At 39.6% G+C, this 15,686-nt stretch overlaps 1 protein-coding gene across 1 annotated transcript; it reads left to right on the top strand.

Annotated features, from left to right (window-relative positions):
• Positions 1–13,031: 13,031 nt before the first annotated feature.
• On the top strand, positions 13,032–13,736 carry LOC131309463 (uncharacterized). Its single transcript, XM_058336093.1, has one exon. The coding sequence runs from the start codon at positions 13,032–13,034 to the stop codon at positions 13,734–13,736; it is 705 nt and encodes a 234-aa protein (XP_058192076.1).
• Positions 13,737–15,686: the final 1,950 nt, after the last annotated feature.

The raw sequence follows: 15,686 nt of genomic DNA, 5'->3' as shown, positions 1-15,686 counted from the left end.
ATGCGAACAGGGCCAATGGTGAGTGATGGGAGAAGAAGACTGAGAAGAAGGGAGAACATAGAGAGAGAAAAGAGGGAGAACGAACTGGTGGTGTCGTGGTGGAGAAGAACATAGAGGGAGAATAGAGAAGGTGGAGAATAAGAGAGTGGTGATGGGGTGGTGCGATGATTATGAAGGCGGTGGAGGTGGGCTGCTGTTGTGAAGAAGGGCGAAATTGGAAGTTTAGGAATATTTGTTGGGTTGTATGTAGCAAATTGTTATAAAATTTGTGGGTTTTATTTAGCAAAGGTTATATGCATCAAATTTTCAATTGTATTTAGAAACTCCTGTGATTAATTTCTATTTGCTAATTATCCATACATAATCACTTATCCATCCAAGATGCACATTATCTTACCACTGCTCTGCCACCGTTCACCAGTCCCTGCCATCGTCTTAAATGGCACCTCGAAGAACCTTTAGAAATTCCAGAAAAACCTAAATCAAACCTCTAGAATGCATCGTCAAAACCTCACTAATGTTTGAAACCAACCATCGTGACCCCAACCCAAATTTGAAACCCACAAACTCATATTCGCAACCCCCAAATCCTTTTTTTGGAAAAACCCTAACCCATAATCGCAAACCCCCAAATCCATTCTCGAAACCCAAACACTTGAGTTACAAAACCCTCCGACTCGATTTAACTCATGATCTGTTCTCACCATACGTGGCGACCTCTCGTTGTCCATCTGCTCTTGCTCACTGTTGATCTCACTCGGGTTCTAGTAATTGGTTTGTTTTGTATGTTTCTGCTCGAAGGATACCATCTTCTTCTCCAATATTTTACAACTCTACTCTCTCTCTTCCTCTGTGTGTGTGTGTGTGTGTGTTTTTTTTTTTTTTCTTGTGGGTAACTGTGTGTGTGGTATGCACATCATCAATCGAGGAAAATCCAATTTTGCAGCTTTATTGAGAATGCAATCAGAAACTACAAATCGCCAAACTTGTTCAGCCATATTGCGACACCGATTGGAGATCATTCCTGATTGTTGGATGATCCTTGGTAGAGTTTTTTGGGATTGTATTTGATTTTTTGTTTATATCCCTCAAACTATACACCATTTTTCTACTTAGTCCTCAATTTAAAAATTATGACCGAAATTCAATTTTTTTTGAATAAAAACAAAAATAAGCCAATAAGTCAATTTTTTCCGTCTTTATTAAAAAGATTAAATTTTGATCATAATTTTTTACTTTTTAGATTCCTTTCGATATGATGAACCAATAATCCTAAAAAAAAATTGACGAAAAACTAACAAATGCAAAAAAAAATAAAAAATAAAAAATAAAAAAAATAATAATAATAAGAACAAAAAATAATCCAAGATTGATTATTTAGCCGAACAAGGCTCCAACTATCGCATTGCAACCTATGAAGTCCTCCAATGTAACTACCATTAACTTTTCAAATGGAAATCGCCATTTTGATTTTCCCTAATTTTGGGAGCCTCTAGAGCAAAAATTAGATTATGAAAGTCCTAGATACAAAAATTAATTATGACCATTTAGAATAATATGATCAAAAAAATAAGATCTTCGCATTGATTCAAACAGATTGAAAATTGGAGTACTTAATTATTTTGACTTCATTTTCTGATTTTGATTTGAGGCGATTTTTGGTTGCTATTGTCAAAAAAATTAAGGGCGAACTGATGCGAAGATCTTATTTTTTTGATCATATTATTCTAAATGGTCATAATTAATTTTTGTCTCCAAAGATGTAACAACTCCGATTTTTCGTTCAATAAAAATCTCGTTGTTATTTGAAATTTCTTAATTTCTCTTAATTGCTCGTTGATTTTCTATTTGATTCCTTGTGGTTTGTATTTAAGCAATCGATCGCCTTATCGTCGTATTTCTCGACTAGAAACCCTAATCGCACTTTGGACCCTCAAGGATCGTTTCTTGACTTTTAAACCCTACTTAGCAAGCCTAGTTAGCTTCTAACCGGCTTGATGGAGTAACCAAACTAGGAAGTCACCTAGTTACTTATCCCTAACCGTAGATGGACCGTTTTGCCCATCTTGAACCTTTTGAACCCTAGACTAGAAATGGTTTAATTGTTTTCTTTTATTGTTTTAGTTTTATTCTTTATCCATTGGACGATAAATGTTAGAAGAATTATTATCCATTGGATAAAAGAAACACATTTCTTTATATTAAAAGGATTTTGAAAGATTTAAGCAAAGTACTATGATTGACATTTTTTTATTGTTTTGAAAAGTACTTTTAATTATTTTTTCTAATAAAAGTACCCAAGTAACTATGGACCATTGGACAATAACCGTTAGGGTAATCTTTACCCATTGGACAAAAGCCTTTCCTTTATTTTATTTGGTAAGTACATATATATATATATCACATGTGTAATAACAAAAGGACATGTAGTCTTTTCCAAAAACTTAGTTTAGTATTTAAAGTACCCGTACCTTATTATCCTTTGGATAATAACCGTTAGGGATTTTATTATCCATTGGGTAATAGGCTCATCTTTCAAACAAAGTACTTAACCCATTAAACTAATGTTTTGTTAAGATTCCCGAGAGTACAAAAGTACATTATTATATTAATTAAAGTACTCGTACCTTTTAATTGTTTATTGGGAAAATCTTGACCCTTTAAAGACTAAATTGCCTTTTTGTACAAAAGTACCTATTGTTTATTTGTATTCTTGCATTGTAGTACATATATATACATATGCATATAGCTAGTACATGGGAGGGAGAGAGAGAGGGGAGAGGAGAGAGAGAGCCGTGAGGGAGAGAGAGCCGTGAGGGAGAGGCCGAGAGAGAGAAAGAGGGAGAGGGAGAGAGAGAGAGAGGGAAAGAGGAAGGAAGAAGAAGATGGATTTGATGTGTACTAGACCTTGGTCTTCCAAAGTACTTCAAAATCCTTGGTGATTTCTTTTCCTAGCCAAATCTTAACTCCATTGTCCTCCATTGTACAAACTTCAATTGTTTAAGCCATGAATCTTGTACCCATGTCTCCTTCTTTCCAACATATCTTCCAAAGATCAAATCCAAGGACCAAAGTAGCCATGCAAGCCCACCAAATTAGCTTCCAACCTTTCAATCAAACCTTGACATGTGAAAGAAAGGTGAGACTTAGAGAGAGAGAGAGAGGGGCCGGCCAAGGAGTGAGAGAGGGAGAGCTTGGCCTATAAATAGAAGCCATTCCATGCTTTGAACTCACACCTTCAAACATTGCTCCAACTTCTCTCTAGAAATTCCAAAAGTTCTTGCTTTCAAAGTTCTAGTTTTCTTGCGTTCTTGAGTGTTCTTGAGAGAAACCACCAAACCACCTTCCAAAACCACCGTTAGATCTTTTAAAGTAGCTTAGTCAAGTTAGAAAGTTGTTTCTAGGAAAAGAAAGTACAACTCTTTTCCTTTCGAAGCAAACCGACGCCTTTACGCTGCCGAAATCCAAAACCGACGACCGAATTTTCATAACCGATTACTACCGCCAAGAAGCACGGTAGGATTCCTTGTCCCCTAACTCTACATATATGTAGTAGAATATTCTTATCGTCCACCCTAAGTATAAAGTAGTTATCTTTACCTACCATCCAAAATATAAAGTAATTTTGATCATTATGTTTAAAGTAGATAAGGTTATCTTTGGTTGAGAATGTATGAGATGCATGATGTTGTTATTGTGATTCAAGCATGTTATGTGGTCAAGAGTTGGATAATATTGTTGTATTTATTTTGAAAATTTATAAATGCTCGTTTATGTGGAAAGTCCTACACCACGGAGTCTATGCATGTAACGTGACACGAAAACCAAGAGAATAGAGACATGGCACCTAGGGTGTGTTAAAGAAGATGAAAATGTGTGTATCCGAGGGAGGAAATATTTTTGAAACTACATAATGACCGGTTTTGGGTGCATTATGTGAGTTGTGTGTGTGTATGCCAATGGGAACCCGGCGCGGCGGAACCATTGTGAGGATACTCGGGAACCCGGCGCTGCGGAACCGAGGTTGGGTGTGTGCTTGGTTATCCGCGGTACGGAGCCAATGCGGTTGTGTGCCAATGGGAACCCGGCGCGGCGGAACCATTGTGAGGATACTCGGGAACCCGGCGCGGCGGAACCGAGGTTGGGTGAGTTAAAAAAGGAGTTTTTGGGTAAAAAGGAAAGTGAAGTAAAAACATGGTCTACGATGAGTCTAAGTAATGAACACAACGTTAGTTGAGTAAGGAATGTGGATTAGAATACTTGTTGGACTAAATGCATGATCTAAATGAAATTGTTGTTATTATGTTCTTACGTTCATAAGTTAAGGGTTAGAGGGTTTGGATAGTTCTATTGAGCTTTATGGCTCACGGTGTTGCCTTTTTGGTGACCCTGGCCTATTATATTGGTGGCGACACCGGTATAATATGTCAGACTTCATAGACGAACAGGGTGAACTTTACACCTTGGAAGCCGAGGAGCCGAGGAGCTAGCTGTGATGGAAGAACAAGCGGAGCTGTAGTTAGGAGCCTTAGTTTCCTTCCGTTTGTAATAAAAGTACTCCTTTTATGTTTTTGTTGTAATAAAAGAGCCGGACTCAGCTTTTATTTCAAAAAAATGTTTTATTTAACGTACCCAAAATTCGGGGCATTACAAAAGATCTCATAAAGTATCTGCTTTTTATTTAGGACCATATAGATCATAAACTTAATTATGTGAGCCATAGAGATAAAAATTAATTATGACCCTTTAGAATAATACGAATAGATAAATAAGATTTTCGCACTAGTTCAAACGGATTGAAAATTGAAGTACTTAATTTTTTCCACAATCGCAACCAGAAATCGCTACAAATCGAAACCATAAAATGAAGCCACAAAAGAAATTAATACATTTTGATTTATTTAATAAAATAAGTTTTTATAGCTTCATTGTCTACATTTTGACATTTCTGCCCTTAGATTTGTGGTAGACTTGGTTTTTCCGTTTGAAATGTTTGAAAAGTAAACTTAATAGGTTGCAATGCAATAATTGGAGGACGAAGTAAACGAGTTTAATAGTTTGAGGACTAAATAGAAAATGGTGTAAACTTTGAGGGATATAACCAAAAAAAAAAAACTAAAAAATAAAAATCAATTCGGCACTGACACTAAGGCCCTGTTCCAAAATGATAAATAAGTACTTATTTTTTAATAAGTCAATTTCAAGCTCAAAAATTATGTGCTTATGCAAATAATTTTGTAACGCCCCTGAATTTTGGTCAATAAAAATTTCGATAAATATTTGAATTTTATTTTTACTTTTTATATTCCTTCTATATTTCCGATATTTCGTGATAATTAGTTTTTCGTCCCTAAATTTTAACCATTGGCTAAGTAGTTTCCCAAGCACATAGAACTAGATTATAAACCGATTAGTTAGAAACCAACTACCTAGTTCCTTGGATCCTTTACCCATTGGGTAATAACCGTTAGGGAAGTTAGTGACCCTTGGGTAATAGAGTCTTTTGACCAATAAAGTACCGATGTGACTAGGGAATCTTGTACCTTGTTTCCTAGAAGCCAACCTTGTCACTTCAAACTTTCTCATCAAACTTACTTTATTCTTTATCTATTGGTCCATAATGTTAGGGTAACTTTTGTCCATTGGATAATAACCTTTTCATTATTATATTTTATTTAAAGTACATATAGGACATGTAGTCTTTTAAGAAATCTTATTTTAAGTATAAAAGTATTTGTACTTCTTTTATCCATTGGTCTTTACCCGCTAGGGGAATTATTACCCATTGGGTAATAGCCTTTATCTTCCAACAAAGTACAAAGCTTTGTTTTAATAATCAAGATTTGGATTCACATGTACTTTTATGCATTAAAATATTGGGGTATATCTAAACCCTAGATTTGTTTAGTACATAATCCATTAGTTTATTATAACATGTGCCTAATTGGATTTCTTTAATGGGATTTTGGATTTGGAAAATCTAGTACCTTGGTACTTTCTTATTCTTTCTTGTTTTAACAACGCTTTATATATATATATATATATATGAGTTAGATTCCGGTGAGGGATCCCTCATTTTATTAAAATGCGGGACTCCCCTTCCCGATTGAATTTCGATGATCCGAGCCGCTCAAAGTGATCAGAACATGATTTTAAGGGTCCCTATGTGAAATCAGCAAAAAAAATGACCGGGAAGAGCTTCATCTGAGCAGTTTTCATTGAACGGTTCAAAAAAAACTGCTCGGATGACGCCTTTCCCGGTCATTTTTTTTGCTGATTTCTCACGGGGACCTTTAAAATTACGTTCTGCACACATTGAACGGTTCGGATTTTCAAAATTTGATCGGGAAATGAAAGTCCCTCATTTTGTTAAAATGAGAGATCCCTCACTTGAAAATTCCTCTATATATATATATATAGTGTACTTGAGAGAGAGAGAGAGAGAGAGAGAGAGAGAGAAAGAGATGCCGAGAGGAGAGAAAGAGAGTGAGCCGAGAGAGAGAGGGAGAGAGAGAGAGAGGAGGAAAGAGAGAAGGAGATTTGGTTGTACCACACCATGATCTTCTTACATCTTTCAAATCCATGGGTGTATTTTTCTTCCTAGCCAAGAATCTAACCTCCATTGTCCTACTTGTACAATTATCAATTGTTTAACACCAAATCTTGTACAAACTCTCCTTTCCATCCACCAAATCTTCCAAAATCCCATCCAAGGTACACAATCTAGCCATGCAAGCCTAGGTAGCCCCTTGACCTAACCCATCAAGCTTTCAATCAAGCTTGACATTTGAAAGATTGAGATAGGAAGAGAGAGAGAGGGGGCCGGCCTTTAGAGAGAGAGAGGGAGCTCAAGTTTTGGCTATAAATAGAGCCACCCCCATGCCATTCAACTCACACCTTTCCATTCTTCAACTTCTCTCTCTAGAAAATCCTAGTGTTCTTGTTTGTTCTTACTTTGTTCTTGAGTGTTCTTGAGTTCTTCAAGAAACTCATCCAAAGCCGCCACTTAACCGCCACCCGACCACCCTTCTATCCATAAAGTAGAGTAGTGTTAGTCAAGAAGAAGTTTAGAGAGAAACCATTCTCTTTCGAAGCTCCTGAAGGCATGCCGTAGGAAGTTACTCCATCCGACCGCCGATCACCGTCCGTAAGCCGTTACTACCGCCTAGAAGAACGGTAAGGAAATCATTACTTACTTACTTACTCAAGTATAACGTTGTAGTTTTGAATTTCTAAGAAAGAACAGTTTTCGAAAGTTAAAACGTTACCATGTGAATCGAAGTATTCGTATTGTAACGCCCCGAATTTTGGGTACATTAAAAGGACATTTTACTGATAACATCAAATGGAATCTGGCTCTTATTACAACAAAAACTCTCACAAGAGTTCAATATTTACACAAATGAAGGGGGTTCTAAGGTTCCTAACTACAGCTCCTCCTTCTTCTCCATCCTAGCTAGCTCCTCAGCTCCAAAAGCCTCCACGGTGAACTGCTTATCTTGATTATCTACAAAATCTGACACATTATACCAGCGTCACCACCGATATAATATGTCAGGGTCACCAAAAAGGCAACACCGTGAGCTACAAAGCTCAGCAGAGTAATCCCATACCCGCTAACCCATAACTTATAAACAACGCTATAATACAACATCAATTTCCACATTCATTAATCATCTATCGTTGGTGTCCAAGATTTCCGGGTTTCTCCTACGCGACTCATCGTAGACTGTGTCAACAATTTTCATTTACAAAACAACCTTTCAAAAGCCATTTGTTTAACACAAAACATTTGCATTGGCTTCGTACCGCGGATAACCAAGCTACACACCCAACCTCGGTTCCGCCGTTCCGGACTCCCGAGTATCCTCACAATGGTTCCGCCGTCCCGGGTTCCCATTGGCACACAAAACTTGCATTGGCTCCTCTCCGCGGATAACCAAGCCATATTACCAATGAGGCTACCACGTCCGGCCGCATTGGCAATCTTCACAATGGGCTACCAAGTCCGGCCACATTGTGGTTTTCACAGTCCACGCAATGGGCTACCAAGTTCGGCCACATTACGAGTTTTCATACACACAACGGGCTACCAAGTCCGGCCACGTTGCGGTTTTCACAATCTACGCAATGGGCTACCAAGTCCGGCCACATTACGAGTTTTCATACACACAACGGGCTACCAAGTCCGGCCACGTTGCGGTTTTCACAATCCACACGATGGGCTACCACGTCCGGCCACATCGTGGGTTTCCATACACACAATGGGCTACCAAGTCCGGCCACATTGCGGTTTCAAAACACATCACCCTTTTCAAATGTTTCTTTTACACACGCACACAACTCACATAATGCCACCCAAAAATCGGTCATTATGTGCTTTCAAAATATTTTCTTCCTCAAAAAATATTTCCTTTCATTAACCACACCCTAGGTGTCATGTTTCTACTTTCTCGGTTCTCATGTCTCGTTACATGTATAGACTCCGCGGTAAGCATGAAACATACTAACAAGATCATCCAATTCTATACTACTTATCATGCTAAATCATCACTTATAGCATAACGCCACATGTACGGACACCCTTGGAGTGTATCACTTATGCTTTATTCAAAGCACAACGCCACATGTACGGACGTCTTTGGAGTGAAATCACTTATGCTTTATCACATACCACAAGTAATACAAGCAACTCATATACGCATACTCATAACTATATTAAAGATCAAAATATGAATATTTTTAAACAAACGATAAGTACGTAAATAAAGATAACCTACTTTATACTTGGGTTGGAAGACAAAGAGATCCTATTTATACTTAGGGAAGTGAGTAGAGGTATTCTACCTTACTTCTTGGCGGTAGTCGGCTACGGAAGGTTAGTCGGCTACGGAAAGTACGTCGGTGGTCGGGCGGAGTAACTTCCTACGGTATGCTCCCGGTAGCTTCGAAAGAGAAAGGTTTCTCTCGAAACTTCTACTTGACTATTACTACTACTACTTTTGGATCGAGAGGGTGGTCGAGTGGCGGTCTAGTGGCGGCTTAGGTTGAGTTTCTTGAAGAACTCAAGAACACTCAAGAACAAAGTAAGAACAAAAGAAAGAACAAAGAAAGAACACTAATTTCTAGAGAGAAGTTGGAGCAATGAGAAGGTGTGTGTTTGAATGGCAAACATGGGGTGCTATTTATAGAAAAACCTTGGCTCTCTCTCCTCTCTTCATGGCCGGCCCCCCTCTCTCTCTCTCTACCTCAAATTTTGACACATGGCATGCAATCTTTGAAAGATCAAAGTCTGACCCTAGGCTTGCATGGCTAGGTTAGGCTAAATGGTAGGCTTGCATGGCTATTCTTAGTACTTTGGATGGGATTTGTGGAAGATATGTTGGAAAGGAGGAGACATAGGTACAAGATTTGGTTTTAAACAAGCATAGAAGTACAATGGAGGAAGTTTATTAGCTAGGAAGAAAGCTATCACCAAGGATTTGAAAGGATGAGGAAGGTCAAGTCAAGGTACAACCCATCTTCCTCCTTTCTTCCTTCTCTCTCTCTCTCTCTCCCTCTCTCTCTCTCTCGGCTCCCCTCTCCCTCTCTCTCTCGGCAATCTCTCTCTCTCTCTCTCTCTCTCTCTCCCTCTCTAGTACACACACACACACACACACACACACATATATATATATATATATATATATATATATATATATATATATAAATGCAAGAAAGAATAAGAAAGGTACAAGTACAAGATTTTCCCAAATCTAATAACCAAATAAGAATCTTAATTAAACACATGTCTCCAATAAACTAATGGGTATTCTACTCTAGGAAGATCAACTCCCCAATAAATTAATCCAATTGGGTACAAAACCCCAATACAAAATAATATTAAGGGTACTTTGGAAAATTTAGGCTTTAAAGGCTACTAAGGCTAATAAGTACTTTAATAACAAAATATGGGTACTTCATCACATGGGCAATAAGGAAAAAAAAATGACTAGTTTAATAAGCCCATGTACTTGGTGAAAGAATAACTCTATTACCCAATGGATAATAAATACCCTAACTTTTATTATCCAATGGACAATAATAACTAGGGAACTTTTTATAATAAAATAATCAAAAAGTACTTTAAAGCAATTATAAAAGTCTATTCAAGTACTTTTGCTCAAAACCCTTTTAATATAAAGAATTGGGTTTCTATTATCCAATGGATAATAGTTTCCCTAACTTTTATTGTCCAAAGGACAAAGAATAAAAGGAAACTTTTATATTAAAATAATCAAGGTTGTCCTTTTAAAGCATGTGACAAAAGCCCTATATTAAATATAGGTGTGGTACCAAGTATCCCAATTAAATAAAAAGACTAGGATTCTTCCCATTAAAATAATAAAAAAGTACAAGTCAAATCAACTTTATTGGAAGGTTTCCTTGTCACATCGGTACTTTATTTGGTCAAAAGACTCTATTATCCAAGGGTCACTAACTTTCCTAACGGTTATTACCCAATGGGTAATAATTTCCCTTGCGGTTAATAACCATTGGACAAAAGAGTACAAATACCTTTTATTTTAAAATAAGATTTTGAAAGACTACATGTACTTTTATAATAAAAAGTTTATTATCCAATGGACAAAAATTACCCTAACCATTAAGGTCCAATGGGTAAAGGCAAAGGTTCAAAAGGTCCAAAAGGTTCAAAAGGTTCAAAAGGTTCAACTAGTAACTAGGTAAGTTAGTTGCTTGGTTCCTCCAAGTAGTCGGTTGGAAACTAACTAAATTGGTCCACGTAGGGTTTCTAGTCAAGACCAAAATCTAACTACAACGAAATTTACAAGAAAACATATAGCCACTCAAAAGAAAATAAGTAAATTAAATAAAATTCAAATTTTTAACGAAATTTTTATAGACCAAAATTCAGGGTCGTTACACGTATTTTGATATTTCAAAGAGTATGAGTTTGTATACATGAATCGATTGTGTTACTTGTGGTATATTATAGAATTGGATGATCTTGTTAGAATGTTTCATGCTTACTTTTGTCCTACCGCGGAGTCTTTGCATGGAATCGAGACACGAGAACCGAGAAAGTAGAAACATGGCACCTAGGGTGTGGTTAATGAAAGGAAATGTATTCCGAGGAAGGAAATATTTTTGAAACTACATTATGACCGGTTTTGGTGCATAATGTGAGTTGTGTGTGTGTGTCAATGGGAACCCGGCGCGGCGAAACCATTGTGAGGATACTCGGGAAACCGGTGCGGCGGAACCGAGGTTGGGTGTGTGGCTTGGTTATCCGCGGTATGGAGCCAATGCAATTGTGTGCCAATGGGAACCCAGTGCGGCGGAACCATTGTGAGGATACTCGGGAACCCAGAACGGCGGAACCGAGGTTGGGTGTGTTCAAAAATGATTTTTGGAAAGGTTGAACGGTATGTGAAAATGTTTACACGATCTATGATGAGTCGCGTAGGAGAAACTCAGAAAATCTTGGACACCAACGATAGCTGATTAATGAATATGGATGTGTCATTGTTAGCTGTGTATACGTGTATCATGTGGAAATCGATGATTGTATAACCTGTTGTTTGTAAGTTATGGGTTAGCGGGTATGGGATTGTTCTGCTGAGCTTTTGTAGCTCATGGTGTTACCTTTGGTGACCCTGACATATAATATCGGTGGTGATACTGGTATAATGTGTCAGACCTTGTAGATGTTTAAGACGAACAGTTCACCGTGGAAGCTTTTAGAGCAGAGGAGCTTGCCAAAATGGAGGAGCAAGTGGAGCAGTAGTTAGGAACCCTAGCTATCTCCCTTGTTGAGTAAATGCACCATTTACTTATGATGTATTTATGATGTAATAATGAGCCAGACTCTCTTTATTATGTAATAAATGCCTCATTAACATACCCAAAATTCGGGGCATTACAACTTGTGTCAGAGCTTTAGGTTTAAAACCTCGGCCATGGGTAGAATGGGTAGAACCATGAGATAAGTTTGACCGTTGCACAAACGTGAATTGATTTTAAGTTTACCGTCCCAAATTGGGTGGAATTCTGACAAAACAATCTTCGGATTGAAGCAAGGTGTGGAAATTGGCAGTACCACCAAGCTGGGAATTCCCGAACAAACAATTGGATGATGACTTAAATCAAGGATCGAATGTGGAGTCTTCTTTAGAGTTAATGAAACTCTGTTACTAATTGAGGTTGAAACCTTTCCTTGTAGATGAACCACCTAGTTAACCTATTGGTTGGAGCTCACCAACTCAAGGACGCCATAGAAGCTATGACAACTCAACTAGTGGAGAATCCCGACTTCATTGCTGCTGTACTCACAGAAAAATGAGATTTCGTGAAGGTGCAGCAGAATACCCCTATTCCCGTGGAGGAGGACCCTTGGTTTCCTGAAATGTTTCCAATCCTGTACGCCTTCTATGAGTTCTTTGGTGCCTTACCCCTGATGGAGAACTTTGAGGTTGGAGTTATGGAGGAAGAAGTCGAAGGTGATAAGGACGCCAATGAGGTGACCGAGGAGGAAAACCTGTTAGGTGAAGAGAATCTCGAAGAGGACGAGACCCCAAAAGCAGAGGACGCCAATTAGGCATATCTGAGGCCGACCTAGGAGCAATTGTAATCCTTTGAGATGTAGGATGTTATGGATTAGGATCGTTTTCAACTTGTGTTAGGAAAAATCTCATGTCTCTACTTGCCTTGTAGTAGAATTCTATGCTTATGTTGTATGGTGTTCTTATCTATGAAAAACCTGCTTTATTTTTAAAAGAGTACCGTTGCATACTATTTGTTAAACTACTTTTGACCCTTAGAAAGAAGCGCCTTTTACTAAAGGGAAATCGATTCGGTAGACTCAACCTTCCCCTTTCGATTTTCCCTCGTAGATGGTGAACCGACGCAGTGGATTAGGATTCGAAAGCGGAGATTCCTCGAACGCGAACCCCGACCTAGCCCAAATCATGCAAGCGTTCACAGCTGCCTTGAACGCCAACCGCCAAAACCAAAACCACGACGACGGTCTTATGACTCGAACCCGGGCGATGAACGAGTTCTGCAAACGCCGACCTCTGACCTTTCACGGAGACACCAACCCTGTCGTGGCTGAGACATGGCTGAATGAGGTCAAAATGATCCTCAGAACCCTCGGAATTACCCAGGATGGAGATCGAGTGGCTCTGACCACTTACCAGCTGAAGGGAGAAGCCCGCTATTGGTGGGACCTGACGGAGGCCACCCATACCATAGCCAATTTGACCTTTGCCCAGTTCGAGGCCTTGTTTCTCGACAAATACTTCCCCACACCCCTTTGCCTGGCCAAGGAACAAGAGTTCCTGAATCTCAAGCAAGGAACATTAACCGTCACCCAGTACGCGGCCAAATTTGAGGAACTATCCCGCTACGCCCTAACCTCTATACCGACCAAAGACAAGAAAGCCAGAAGGTTTGAGTGGGGGCTGACGACTGCTCGAAAGGCTGTGGCAGCTCAAGCCTTCGCCACCTATGCTGAAGTGGTGAATTGTGCACTCCGGCTAGAGAGCGAGGAATTGGACTTCAAAACCCAATGGAGGAAAGCTACTGACGGCACTGTGGACCAATTCGCACCCAAACCCTCAGCGATAACTGTGGACCCTACTCCACCAAACCCTTTACCCCATCTCAGAACAATCGACCCTGGAGAACTGCTAACCCTAAAAGTGGTGAACCAAAGAGAGGTGGTAGAGACATAGCGACAGTTCAGTGTTTCAACTGCCAGGCTATGGGTCATTATAAGTGCGACTGCCCCCAACTTCAAAGAGGATGGAATGGAAGCTTTGGAAATCAGAAAGCTCAACAACCCGGACAGACCGATTTTGTGAAGCAAAACCCTAGAGGCCCATCGCAGCAGCAGAATGGGCAGAACAAGGGAAAACAGCCCATGGGTATCCAGCAAAGCACCGGAGGGCGTATCTTTGCGCTGCGGACTGAGGAACGAGAGCAGGATTCCCCTGTAATCCAAGGTACGCTATGATAGTACCTACGTACAAGCTTTAGCATCGTATTCCGTTGTATTTACTACCTGCATGACTGCTCTAGCACTGGAAACAGGACCCTTAAGTGCGTGTTTTAAGATAACATCGCCGTTGGGGGGGGGGGGGGGGAGTATAGCTGTTAGTCTAGTGTGTAGAGAGTGCTAACTCAAGTAGCTGACTTGCGTCTGATCTGCGATCTTAGAATGATCGGCATGGCGAATCTCGACGTAATTCTAGGATTGGATTGGCGATAAGCGCATCGAGCAGTCATAGACTGCCATCAAAGGATGGCGATAGCTTATACCCTAGAAGGGACTCAATTCCTTTTAAGGGGGATAGATGGACAGTGAGTTCGGCGACGAAAAGATCCAGGTGGTAGAATCAACTGTTTGGATGGCTAGATAGCCTCCAGTTGGGAGAAGCCGATAGGGTGGAAGTGGGATTACCACGCGTCGTGTGCAAAAACGCCGATGTTCTCCTTAAGGAACTTCCTGGCTTACCACCTCAAAGGAAATAGGCTTCTCTATAGGACTTTAACCGGGAATCGCACCAATCTCTATGGCGTTGTATCAAATGACCCTGCAAGCTAAAGGAGCTCAAGACCCAATCGAAGGAACTGATGTACAAAGGATTTACTAGGCCGAGTACGTCACCATAGGAAGCACCGGCATTGTTCGAGAAGAAGAAAGAAGGCACGCTTCGACTGTGAAAGGTTAGGAAGGTTTATCTTTCCGTGACTGCATAGGTTCTTTCACTGCCTTCGTTCATAATATCCGAGTTCAAAGAGTACCACAAGGATTGCCTGCTGAAATCCGTTTATTCCCGGAATGAGGATGGAATACTCATGCCTTACAATTATGGACCCATTGTTTCCTATTTTTGGAAATAGGTTTAATATCGAGAAGCATGAGGGTTCAACAAGGATGTACTAAGAACGCTTGTGGGATACTAGTCCGCATAATGATTTGGTAGAAGTTTTGCATTTGGCGTTGGATGGAAACTTCATCAAGAGCGTACTACATGGCGAGTCGTTCGACGGCTGAACCAACTCAACCTCCTTCTTGTAAAAGAAGGTGATTCGATGAAACAAACATGCAGAGGATTATGAGGGATTGCCTGAAACGCTGTACTTCTAGTACCTGTCGAAGCCTCTAAGCAGTAGCTGTGTAGTGCCAAAACCGTCCTAGGTGTTTCATTCGTTCCTTAACCTTACCCCTCACCTATTTGAAACCTAGCGCGCGCCAATTTCGGGGACGAAATTGTTTTAAGGGGGATAGATTGTAACGCCCCTGAATTTTGGTCAATAAAAATTTCGTTAAATATTTGAATTTTATTTTTACTTTTTATATTCCTTCTATATTTCAGATATTTCGTGATAATTAGTTTTTCGTCCCTAAATTTTAACCATTGGCTAAGTAGTTTCCCGAGCACATAGAACTACATTCTAAACCGATTAGTTAGAAACCAACTACCTAGTTCCTTGAATCCTTTACCCATTGGGTAATAACCGTTAGGGAAGTTAGTGACCCTTGGGTAATAGAGTCTTTTGACCAATAAAGTACCGATGTAACTAGGGAATCTTGTACCTTGTTTCCTAGAAGCCAACCTTGTCACTTCAAACTTTCTCATCAAACTTACTTTATTCTTTATCCATTGGTCCATAATGCT

The sequence above is a fragment of the Rhododendron vialii genome, chromosome 12a (assembly GCF_030253575.1).
Source record: "Rhododendron vialii isolate Sample 1 chromosome 12a, ASM3025357v1".
NCBI lineage: Eukaryota > Viridiplantae > Streptophyta > Magnoliopsida > Ericales > Ericaceae > Rhododendron > Rhododendron vialii.
This window is presented reverse-complemented; position numbering and strand designations above follow the sequence as displayed.

Bases quoted from the DNA above. Each gene is read 5' to 3' on its own strand.
- LOC131309463 (XM_058336093.1), top strand. From the start codon at position 13,032: ATGACTCGAACCCGGGCGATGAACGAGTTCTGCAAACGCCGACCTCTG.